The sequence below is a fragment of the Arabidopsis lyrata genome, assembly GCF_000004255.2.
Source record: "Arabidopsis lyrata subsp. lyrata unplaced genomic scaffold ARALYscaffold_4, whole genome shotgun sequence".
Classification (NCBI taxonomy): domain Eukaryota; kingdom Viridiplantae; phylum Streptophyta; class Magnoliopsida; order Brassicales; family Brassicaceae; genus Arabidopsis; species Arabidopsis lyrata.
In genome coordinates this window covers 16057076-16068446 of record NW_003302552.1, presented here as the reverse complement: position 1 = coordinate 16068446, position 11371 = coordinate 16057076, and the positions used below count along the sequence as shown (strand labels likewise).

The 11371-nt window shown below is 36.7% G+C and overlaps 5 protein-coding genes across 5 annotated transcripts; 3 read left to right on the top strand and 2 right to left on the bottom strand.

The window, feature by feature from the left end:
- Positions 1 to 38: 38 nt before the first annotated feature.
- Positions 39 to 827, top strand: LOC9317379. Its single transcript, XM_002881266.2, has one exon. It carries the CDS (start codon positions 93 to 95, stop codon positions 525 to 527), a length of 435 nt encoding a protein of 144 aa, XP_002881312.1. The 5' UTR covers positions 39 to 92; the 3' UTR covers positions 528 to 827.
- Positions 828 to 4405: 3578 nt separating this feature from the next.
- On the top strand, positions 4406 to 5363 carry LOC9317378 (protein E6). The gene has a single exon (XM_021027058.1). The coding sequence runs from the start codon at positions 4423 to 4425 to the stop codon at positions 5209 to 5211; it is 789 nt and encodes a 262-aa protein (XP_020882717.1). The 5' UTR covers positions 4406 to 4422; the 3' UTR covers positions 5212 to 5363.
- Positions 5364 to 5717: 354 nt separating this feature from the next.
- LOC9315543 (protein NUCLEAR FUSION DEFECTIVE 6, chloroplastic/mitochondrial) lies at positions 5718 to 7147 on the top strand. The gene is made up of 3 exons (XM_002881264.2): positions 5718 to 5966; positions 6038 to 6156; positions 6897 to 7147. Exons 1-3 carry the CDS (start codon positions 5824 to 5826, stop codon positions 6914 to 6916), a joined length of 282 nt encoding a protein of 93 aa, XP_002881310.2. The 5' UTR covers positions 5718 to 5823; the 3' UTR covers positions 6917 to 7147.
- A 33-nt stretch (positions 7148 to 7180) lies between these two features.
- LOC9315542 (uncharacterized protein At4g28440) lies at positions 7181 to 8483 on the bottom strand. The gene is made up of 2 exons (XM_021027038.1): positions 8011 to 8483; positions 7181 to 7621 (listed from the first exon to the last, which is right to left on the bottom strand). The coding sequence occupies exons 1-2, from the start codon at positions 8363 to 8365 to the stop codon at positions 7431 to 7433; spliced, it is 546 nt and encodes a 181-aa protein (XP_020882697.1). The 5' UTR covers positions 8366 to 8483; the 3' UTR covers positions 7181 to 7430.
- Positions 8484 to 8679: 196 nt separating this feature from the next.
- On the bottom strand, positions 8680 to 11280 carry LOC9317377 (tyrosine--tRNA ligase 1, cytoplasmic). The gene is made up of 10 exons (XM_021027037.1): positions 11072 to 11280; positions 10758 to 10911; positions 10378 to 10661; positions 10188 to 10284; positions 9811 to 9916; positions 9635 to 9717; positions 9403 to 9548; positions 9163 to 9268; positions 8960 to 9019; positions 8680 to 8874 (listed from the first exon to the last, which is right to left on the bottom strand). The coding sequence occupies exons 1-10, from the start codon at positions 11170 to 11172 to the stop codon at positions 8854 to 8856; spliced, it is 1158 nt and encodes a 385-aa protein (XP_020882696.1). The 5' UTR covers positions 11173 to 11280; the 3' UTR covers positions 8680 to 8853.
- Positions 11281 to 11371: the final 91 nt, after the last annotated feature.

Genomic DNA, 11371 nt, shown 5'->3' with positions numbered 1-11371 from the left:
TCCGGTTCAATTCGTAATTCCAATTTAACCGTAAAGGAGTCCGGCATCGTTATCTCTCTATCTGCCACTAACAGAAAACGTAATCCAAGCCAATGGAGGAGACGACATGGGAACAGAGATTACAAGCGGTGACACACATACTCACAAACCCGACAACGAAACCATCACTTCACTCCCAATTCTTCATCGGAGCCCTAATTCCAAGCTACATCTCGTGGGATTACCCTCCGATATATTCGCCGACGCATCTCCGTCAATGGTGGGTTTCTCAATTCTTCAAAAGGGTATCAAGATTCGGACTTCCTGATACTTCTTGGAGGTCGAATTGTCCGTATTATCAGCCGCCGGCGGCGGTTATGGCCGTCGGACTTGAGGAAGGGAAATGGGGGAGAGAAGAGAGGAGAGAGTATGCGAGGAAGAGGTTGACGAGGAAGAAACTGGTGAATGAAGTAAATCCATATATTCCTCTTTTAGTTCCGAATTTGCTTTTGTTTACGCTCTTGTTATGGGATCCTCTTCCTGAGTAAGCAACTTGTGTGTTTTTTGATTGAAGAAGAAGAGGAGACATAAACTCAATTAAATAACCGGCCCTATCGAACCGGTAATATGTATGGTTTTCTTATTTGGTTTGATTTTACCCGGTTTGGTTTCAAGGGTTTTCCGTTTGGATAAGTAGCAACATTTGTCACATTTACCATTTAAGAAACCCAACTAGAGAGAGTTATGGGATTTGTTTCTTTGTCCTTGTTTAAACTTTAAAAGGTTCGGTGGTGATGTTTGTCAAATTTGTCGCAAACAACAATAAATGACTTTGATTGGTGGTAGTATATATATATTTTGGTTAAGAATGTAAAATTTTCATAAAAATGAAAACGCTTTAGATTTACAATCGATAATTATAGACCTACATAAATGGTCCCGTGACAAAAATTAAAACATGGAAGTATAATCTACAAACAAGAATTTGGTCCATCCACTCAACCAAAGTGGTGAAGCTCAGGGCCGGTCTTAAACTTATAGAGGCCTAAAACATTTTTAAAAATGTGGCCTTAATATTTAAGGTACCAAATTTATTTATATTTAACTTTATATATTTTTAATATTAGTTACATTGTATACAAAGTAAAATGAATTTTTTTGAAAATGATAAGATCTAAATTTTTTTTTTCAGAGAATATGTTCAAACCTATATTTTAACAAAATATACTTTTAAAAATATGAGAGAAATTATTTAATACCTCATATGGTTCAAATTTTTTTTTATTTTAGTTATATCTAATTAGCTAACAATTATAAAATCTTGATATAAACAGATGTGGAGAATTCTTCCAAGTTTTGTAATATTATTATAGGTTTTTGAGAAAATATTTAAGAAATTTAGATTTTTTTTTTTTTTTTTGACAGCAATAAATTTAGAATGTTAGGAGTTAGAAAAAAGAAAGTTATTGTAGAAGAAATAATAATAAGGGCCACATATGTAATATAAAACAAAGTAAAGTGATGTAAAGACAGAAAATGAGCTGTCTAACTTTGTCCAAAAAAATCAATTTGTCCAAAAAAAAAAAAGACATGTCTAACTAATATGTTTCGAACTTGGCTGGTGACTATTACCTAAGTGCACGACCATTTTAGTTAAATGTGGCCTTATAATTGTTTAAATATAATGTGGCCTAAAGCCAATGCTTCATCTGCTTTACCATAGGGCCGGGCCTGGTGAAGCTATAGAAGTTAGATGAAGTGATGACGATTTCGATTGTTCTTTCCAGATTTGATGTTGAAGATGAAGGACAACTGCAAATATATCTTGAGAATAGTATGTTGTCGAGTGGTGCTATTTTTTTGGATGGAATGGATTAATATTTCTTTTGGATTGTAGGTTTAAATGGTAATGGTGAAATCTTAAGGTTAATAAAATATGACAGAGAAATATTGATAATGGTATTGTAGGTTAGCTAATTAGCATAACAACTGAAATTTTAACGGAAAATAATGGGAAATGATCAAGTAAAAGAACTAAAATGATCTATGAGGATGATTACCAAGCAGACTAATAAAGAGTGTGCATGGACGCATATGGTGAATCTAGTGTTTGTGAGTGCTTCCTGTCTCTACAAAAAAAAAATAGAAAACTCCCGATTTTAGATCCCATATAAATGAAGTTCAAACTTGTATTTGTAAAACTTCTCATCACATGTTTGAATACACCAACAGTAATTAGTGTACATGGTTGTCCTTTTTGCACCATAGATTTGACGTGCTAATCTTCATATACATGTACCAACGTGTAGTGGCATAATTATGCAATGTTTAATTGATGGATGTATCAATAATTATGCAATGTTGCGAGAATCAGTGCTTTGTAGTCGCTTCTCTATCATTTACTATCTCTTAAACCCACCGACCTCATTAGTTAGTTCCAACTGCAAGTTATGCCACCCTCAGTGTACTTTGACAAATCTAACGAATGTGGTTAATCAACCTTTGCGCGCTTGTATGGTTTGTGGGTCTAATCATAACCAAATCAAACTTTTTAATCAATAATCTTGCTTTATTTTCTACCTAAAAGATTTGTGGAGCCGTTTATTCGTTTTATTTTTCGGCAGTTGAGATCTATCTTAATATTGTCTGAAAAGGAGAAAGTACCAACTCTCCCATACTCACATTAGTCAATGTTGCTTGAAATTTCTTAATGCATTTATTTGTTTTAGGTAAAATATTTAAGAATTACGAACGAGCTATGTTCGCCTATTTATGGATCAGCATTACTCGATGTTAGTGAGAATCAGACCAATCTTCTTAAATCCGGTATATTAAAAGAACAGAAGAAACTGATAAACAAATCTTTCACTTTGGCCAAATATAGGGCAAATGATATTTAGCGATTGTTCAATAGTAAATCATGGCTTGTAGTGTTATATGATTTGGTTGTGGTCTTTGTGGATGTGCAACTGTATAGTTTAAGTGAAATGTTATGTGTTCGAAATTTCAGGTAATAATTTTAACTAAGACATTAAACAAAGAAAAAGATGAATAGTAGACGCAAATCAGTTGGGTATTTTAAGCCTAACACTTTGGAAAAAAAAAAAAAAAAAAAACGTAGAGGCATGCTTAGGCTCGGAAAGCGTATGGTATCGGTGTGACGGTTTCCCTATAGTGGCTACCCCCAACATCTCTCGTCTCCCATTATTACCCTGCCATTGCAATTTCACTTACTCCCCCTCTATTTTTTTTGTCAACTAATTTTCTTTTTATTGGTTGACAAAAAAGAAAAAACAAATTGCCTTTTATTGGTCATTAATTCAACTAAATTTCTTCTTCCATTAGGAACTGTAGTTAGTTACTACTATTGCAAAAAAAAAGGGGTATGATTATCAACATTTTGGATGCATGGAAATAAACACTATAAACTTAGCTAAACTGAGAGAACGTATACGTTGGATCATAGTTATCTTTGGAATAGAGCACTATGCATGCATACTAAGACTCCATATGGTATGCAAAAGGTTTGCTTAGACCATCTCCAACAATAGAGTATTAAGTTGGGGTTCTTATGACACGACCCTAAATCTGAGAAAGAAGAAAAAAAAGAGAAAGAAGTCTCAAGAAAGAAGAGATTTTTCTTTTTTTAATAAATCTGCTTTCCACCAATTAAAATGTGACATAACACCAGTTCTTGTGGGGCCACTAGTTCTTATGGGGTTCTTTAGTCTCTTAATTAATAAAGAGCTACATATGAGAAGCACGTTGCGGATGCTCTTATGTATATACTAAGGCAGAGTGTACCAAAGTAAACTAGTACAAAATTGCACTATTGTTTTTTTGCTAATCCAGTAAATATCATATAAAATGAAATTGTTTGGGTTTATATGTTGATTACCTAAGCTTTTGGTTGCACAAAATTGCACTACTGTTTTTGGTATGTTTCTTCCGTATTATATAAGACATGTGTTATTGGAGAATAACCCTTTTTGGATGGGAAAATCTCATTAAGCCATTGATTTTTGTTATTTTTAGTGTTATTACGTGTAGAATGTTTCGCCAAGTGAATCACTTGCATATAATTAAACACTACTACAGTACCTACATACTACAACCCCATTTTTTTAGAGCATGGTACTCGTGTTCATTGTCCATAAGTGTTTTAACAAAAACTCACAAGACGAGGTATTAATATTTCATCTAAATTTGCTTAATTAGTTACCATTTTCTGATAAGATAATTACATAGGCGCCCAAAAAGTCGAGCTACCTCTTTGAAAAAATCCTCTCATCTCAATAGACCCGCCATCAACCATTATCACCGATCCACTCCTTATTTCCACCTAACCATTTACACTCTATATACTAATCAAAAGGAAAAAAAACCTTTCCTATATATAAACAATCCCACTCTCTCTCACAAACCCACAACACTCACATCACCATGGGGTTTTCCACTAGCTCATGTCTCTTCTTCTTCTTAACACTTGTTCTTTTCTCCACCCAAATCGATGCAAGAGACAGCTACTCATTTGGCAAGTTCCAAAGAGAAGATCCCAAAGAGCAAAACCCTAACAATCTTGTCCCTATCCAAACCAACGAGAAGAAAGAGCCAGATGACCAGAACCCTGCCTTTATCCCCCAGTCCGAAAACGGGTACGGCTTGTATGGTCACGAGACAACCGACAACAACAATGAAGAGTTGAACAGTAACAAGTACGAGGATAACGTTAACTACGACGACTCTTTCTCCACCCCAAGCCTAAGCGAAGCGGCCCAAACGCAAGAATCTTACAAAAACTACAGAGAGAGCTATCCTAAGACTACCGAGATTTACGACAACAACAAAGACACGAGCTACTACGAAAACTCAAATGCTTACGGGACGGATAAGAGAGAGGAGGCGTACAAGGGTCGTTATAACAACAAGGACACGAGCTACTACGAAAACCCTAATACTTACGGGACGGAGAAGAGAGAGAAGGAGGCGTACAAGGGTTATAACAACAACGTAGAGAGACAAGGCATGAGCGATACGAGGTATATGGCGAATGGTAAGTACTACTACGACCTTGATGACGACAGAAACCACGGCCGTTTCTACCAGAATCATTACTACAACTACAAGCCAACCGGTTACAATGAGAAGAAATCCAACTTCAAGAATCCATACGATTCCAACCAACAGTCCGAGATGTACGGGGAAGAGCAAGGAGATGAGTTCACTCCATGAGCATGCCCACATGAAACAAAAATAAGTATTTGCTTTTATGTTTTCGATTTTTGTTTCAAATGGTTTAATTATCTGTCAAAAGTCTAATTGTTTGCATATAAAATTTGGAAAAAATAAAAATATTATAGATATGGTGATGCTTGTTATGCTAATGTTCTGATGATGGTTCATTCAATCTCTATTCTTCTTAATTTATATAGAGATTAAAAAACAAAAAGAATAAACACGATTAAGCAAAATTAATCTTTTGCATCATGTACAAGAAATATAAGAACTAATATCGATTAGTCAACAATTAGTTTGCGAATCTGCGACTGCGATAGAACCTTTAATCAACACATAGTGAAAACCATGGTGGCCACCAACTACAGATTTGTATAGAATTTATGACATATCGACTCTCTAAAAATTAGATTCCATATTAATATTTGAACAAATTATTCTTTTGATTAAAATTCTCTTAAAAAAAAAAAAGGTGTTGAACGTGTCACGACTTCTAAAAGTTCCAGTACGAAAAGTCAACAGCTCAACAGATTTTCTTTGACCCAAACAAAATCCCTAAACCCAGAAAAAACCCTAAATCCCAAATCCAACGAGAATCGGAAACTTTCCATGTCCACCGCCAGATCCGTCCTCCGTTCCGGTGTTAGCCGAGCCGTCGTTGCCGCATTGAGGTCGACGAAACCTACGCCGTATTCTGCGCGGTCTTCGTTTAAGTTGCCTAAACAGAGCCCTCTCTCTCACCGCATTTTCAGGTAAACATAGAGCGAACCTCCGAAACATCGATTAACTCAAATTTGATTATCCATTGTGAAATGTGTTAAAGGTCTCCGGTGGAATTGAGCTGCTGCGTCGAGACGATGCTTCCGTACCACACGGCCACTGCTTCTGCTTTGCTCAATTCGATGCTCTCAGTTTCAGGGCGCTCCATTTGGACTCTCCAAGGTACTTCGAAGGAGAAGGCAAAGACTTTAATGTCTTAGCCAATTTTGTTTCATTTTCTCGTGATTTGATACCTAAGTAGCTGTTTTGGTGAAACTTGTTGTTGAAGATAACTGTATCCTTCAATTTGTTGTTCTTCCTGTTTATCCATCATATGCTTGCGTATCTATCTCTAGTCGTAAGGTTTGTGTCCATTAGGTGTATAAGTTGGTATGTTACTTTTGAAGGTTGTTGTGTTGGTCTTAAAAGGTTATGTGCAGTTATAAATGGAGGTTTCTTTCTATAGATTGATGAATTTCAGTTAATTCTGTAATTCTCTGCCATTGATTGCCCGCTTGGTTTACTAGTTCTGTTAGGCTCTCTCTTGTTTAGGTGGAGCCTTGTTTACAATTAAGTGACTAAATCACAGCCTTACCTGTGTCATGATTCGACAAATCTTGAACCAGATTTCAAATGTCTTGCATGTAATGAGAATCTCAACTTTTTCTTTTGTCAAGTTGATAAAAAGGAGAATGATCTAGAGTGGTGTAAGCTATTTTTATCATGTGTTCTTCTTGGAGTTAAGTCTTATATATAAAAAGGGGAAAATCTTAATGTGTGCATTATGCCCTGTAGTGTTTTAGATTATGATAGTGTTTCACATGAATAATAGAAACTTTCATGAATCCTGCAACACTCTTTGCTCCCTCTTATCACATGAGCTTATGTTTTCTGGATACTGATATGATGTTCTATTTGCTCAGATTGCATTGATGATGCATGATGAATCTCAAATGAAGAGTGCAAGAATGGATGCAGTTCGAAGCAAGGTGATGAAGTGACGGTAGTCGTGTCATGTTTCGTCTTAGGTCATAAGATTCGTCTTATATTCATGCATGACCAACCGGTTCAGTAACAGTTATTACTTGTTAACAAAATCTGACAACTTAAACCCCAACTCGATCTTCGTTTTTTTGGTGGGTGTTGCACAATCAAAATTTCAGAACTTAACTTATATCAAAAATGGGTATTGGAATTGCAAGACATATTTTGGACACAAAACTTTTCACCAATTTTTTCATTAACCTTCTCTTCAAGGACCATACAAAAGCATCCACAGCTGAAAGCGTACATACCGATAATACCAAACCCGAGATCAACACAAATCAACCGGTAGATAAATATAGCAAACTTGCAACGTCATAAGATAAATATATTTAACCCGCACGGTGTTCACCCCAAAACAAAATTCATTGTGGCGCTTGATATATCACCTATTAGAGACATGGGGCCAGAGATCATTCCTCAACGACATTGACGAGCTCATACTCCACTAGGGACAAATTGTTATCCTCTTTAACAGTAATGTCAGCAGGTTCAGTGACCTCGATGCGACCCCATTTGTCAACAGCAAGCCTCATTGATCCCTTGAACATATCTATCTTTGCATTCCGAAGATTCACACTAGCTCCTGGTTTCATCAAGTCCACTGAACCCACAAAAGAAAAACCAAGAAAGACTTGTATTAGCCCCCAAAAAGCTAAGTGATCCACTATGAATCACCAATTGAATATCAGAGCTGAGTAGATCCTGTCTTTAATCAACAAAATCTATAATTGTAGAAAACATCAGATCAATGCCAGTTCCAGTAGAGAAGCTTCAAGTATCTACACTGTTTTGAAGCTAAAATGACGATTTAAAAGCATCAAATCTTCTATCTATGAACAAATTTGGAATGTGATCAAATCTTTTATCAGCGATTGAGAGATGAAATTACAGTCCAGATTCCAACAGACTAAGAAACTCCACAGGATCGTTAAGGCTCTTCGAGAGATAATTCAAAAACAGAAATTAACACACGGAATCGGATTAACTCACCTTGATCGTTGCGAGCAGTGAAGAGGATGCAAGCAGTCTCATCTCCAACGAGACACTCAGAGATCCGAGCAGGTCGGATGTGAGAAGAAGCAGCTCCAGGCTTTTGAGGAACGGAATTCTGATCGACGACTTTAACGGTCAAAGTGTGGCCGCTTGTTCCTGGTTTAAGCTGATCTACCTTCACGAACACTGGTTTCTTCTTCTCTTGCGGCGTCTGTTGTTGTGGCTGATTCTGAGAAGTTCGCGTTGACGATGACGGAGGCGGTGGATTTCTTCCCTGACGCCGCGGTGGAGGTGGTCCGTTTCTTTGCCGTGGTCTATGTTGGAAATTGTCGTTGCTGGTGTTTGACGCCATTGGGACTGGAGAAAATCTCGGTATGTGAATTCTTCTTCGATCTCTAGAAGAAAGCCCTAGATTAAAAGACTTGTGAGTCTTCTTCTTCTGATGGTTCTTTTTAGTGGAATTTAAGGAGCTCCTTTTTTTTTTTCTACAAAGGAAAAGATAAAAGTTTGAGGCAGCCACGTCAATCTAAGACCAAAGTAAACAAATTATTGAGTTTCTGAGATTAAACGTTGAATTTCTCAAATAATCTTTTTCTGATAATGTTTGTGTCACTAAAGTTTCTTTCAAAATAAAAAAAATATTTTGTAGCAGAAATATCGACACGATTATCATAAAAGAATGTATTTTATTGACCACAAACATTGGTAATTGTAGTAAGTAGCATCTGATATACCAAATAAACAAACTCCAGGAGTTTTACAGTGTGTTTTGGTAATAATAGCTTTCATAAAGTGAGAGAAAGCTTTGTCCAAACAATGACACATTCTGGCTCTGTAATTTTATCTGGTGACTCTGTAAGCCTACACAATACAAAACCAAAGGAGTGTGAGAGATTTCTTAAGGAGTATGATTAGCATAACCGGAAAAATATTATATTTTTGTTACCTTGATCTGTTTGAGCAGATTCTTGGCCCGTGCGTCTGTTTTGAAGTGATCACGAACAGGCTGCGATATTGTTAAGGAGGTTAATGATTCTGTTGTAGAATCCAAAACTACTAAAACGGTTTCCCGAATAATTGTTTCTATCTTTTTTTCTAGTATCAATCATTAGGGACGTGAAGCTCTAACATAATGAAAGTTTTACTTACTTGCAAGATCTTATTCAACGCATTCATCAGGCCTTTCTTTAGATCCCCAGGGTGCAACTCTCCGCTCTCATATTCAGCAGCAATCTCTTCAAAGCTTTTGTAGGTCCTAACATTTGGTAGAGTTTCAACAGCAGGATGTAGCGACATGTATGTAATACGATTACAGTAATCCTTATTGGATTCTAATCCACAAACTGAGCAAGAAACTCCGGATGTAAAAGAAAAAGAGCAAGAACTCACTTGTTACCGCCATATTCTTCATTTCGCTCAACTGTGAACTCATCAAACCACGGTAGAATGATGTATTTAATGTATTCAAGGCATGGATTGCCTTGCACAATTTTTGGAGGACAGTAAGCTTTCTTGATCTTTACATTAACTTCAGCCTGAGGATGACAAAACATTCAAAACTAGTTAATAACTGTAAAAATTCTTCTCTACTTTTGTAAACTATAAAAAGTGGCCAAGTTACCTCCTCATCTTCCATAAAGATGGCAGATAATGGATCACTTTTGGACATTTTTTCTTGTCCTTGTTGTAGACCAGGAAGCATATCTGTAAGTAGTTACAGCTAAAATATGATTAACAACGCTGGACCAGTTAAAACGTGGTATAAACAGAAGTCAAATAGGAAAATGCAGAGCATACGGTGTGACAAGATTATCGGTTTGTTTTTCCTCTTTATGTCATCACAGTATTCTCTCGCTAGCACGTTTACTTTTCTTTGATCCATCCCAAGCTGGCAAATATCAGCCTACAGATGTAAAGCAAATGTTTTAACCATAGTCACAGAACTCATAAGCCAGATACACATAATGACCATTACATTGAGTAAAAACTAACTAAAGACATCGACAAAATCTGCAATCATGTACTGTTTTTTCTAGCCTGGAGCTTTTATCCGGTGGTTTGTCAACAATGTAATAGACTTTCTGCTGATGTAACGCTAAAGCTAAACATTTGATTCCAAGTAACTAGCAACAGAATCAAAGACAGTTCATAAGCAAACGAAGCCTTAACAGTACCTCAAGGAAAAAAATATCTGCACATTGCATGCATGGGTAAAGGATCTGGGCAGCACTCAGTTCATCGGTCTCACTACGTCCCATAATCTGCACACACCTGAAAGGTAAAGAAACAGACTCATTCAGGTTCCATCATATCCCTCACATAAAAACAATGTCCCAAGAATGGAGAAGAATAAAAGAAAGTAACCTTAAGATCCTAGGCAACTTGTTTTTGCGAGCAATGTCCATCACAAGAGGCCAATACTTATCCGCCTTAGAATTGATTTCTTCAGAAGACCACAAAAACTCCACTTTATCATTGTCCATCCCAGCAGCCTTCCAAATCTCTTGAAAATATTCTCCAACCACTCTAATTTTCTTCAAGTCACCTCCCATTTTATTGTTCAACTGAGCAAACCAATCAGCAATCCAAATCTTCACTCTGCAACCAGCTGAAGTCATTTTGTTCACATTGATGACTTTCATCACTCCCTATTAGGTAAACAACAGAACCAAATCAGATTAGCCAAAGCTTCCCACATATAGTAATAGAACAAATGAAAACTAAAGTTAATAAAAAAAACTGACCTGAGCAATGTGCATTCTTCCTGATGGTTCAAAGCCGTCGTAGCAAATCGGAGCAGCCTTCTTAGCAAGAAGATTCTTTAGCTCTTCCTCTTGTATACATTCCTCACCGATGCTCCTAACAATTTTGTATCTCTTCTCAACTTCTTCACTCATCCTGAAAAAATTAGTAAAATTTCAATATCCACCAGACCAATCAGCAGATAAACAATGCACTGGCTTTTCAATTTCAAATCCCATACTTCTAATCAAATAATCCAACCCAAATCAAATTGAAGCGCGAAACTGAGAAATTGATGATTGGTAAGAAAACTCACTGTAATCCATCAGACGAAGAAGATGCTTGAGTTGATGAAACGGAAACAGCCTCCATCTCCGACGACAGAGTGTTGACGATATCCGAAGATTGGTCCGCCATCAATATTAGCCGGCGGCGGATGAAGCTTACTAGGGTTTTTTTTTTCCTTCTTCACAGAATTGCGAAATTGCAGAGGATTCTTAGGGTTTAGCAGTGACAGTGATGGAGAAAGTTAACGTGCAATCTAGCACCACTACGCTTCACGTTTTCTACGGTTTGATTCGGTTCTACTTAATTTTGTTGTGGTTTAATCCGGTTA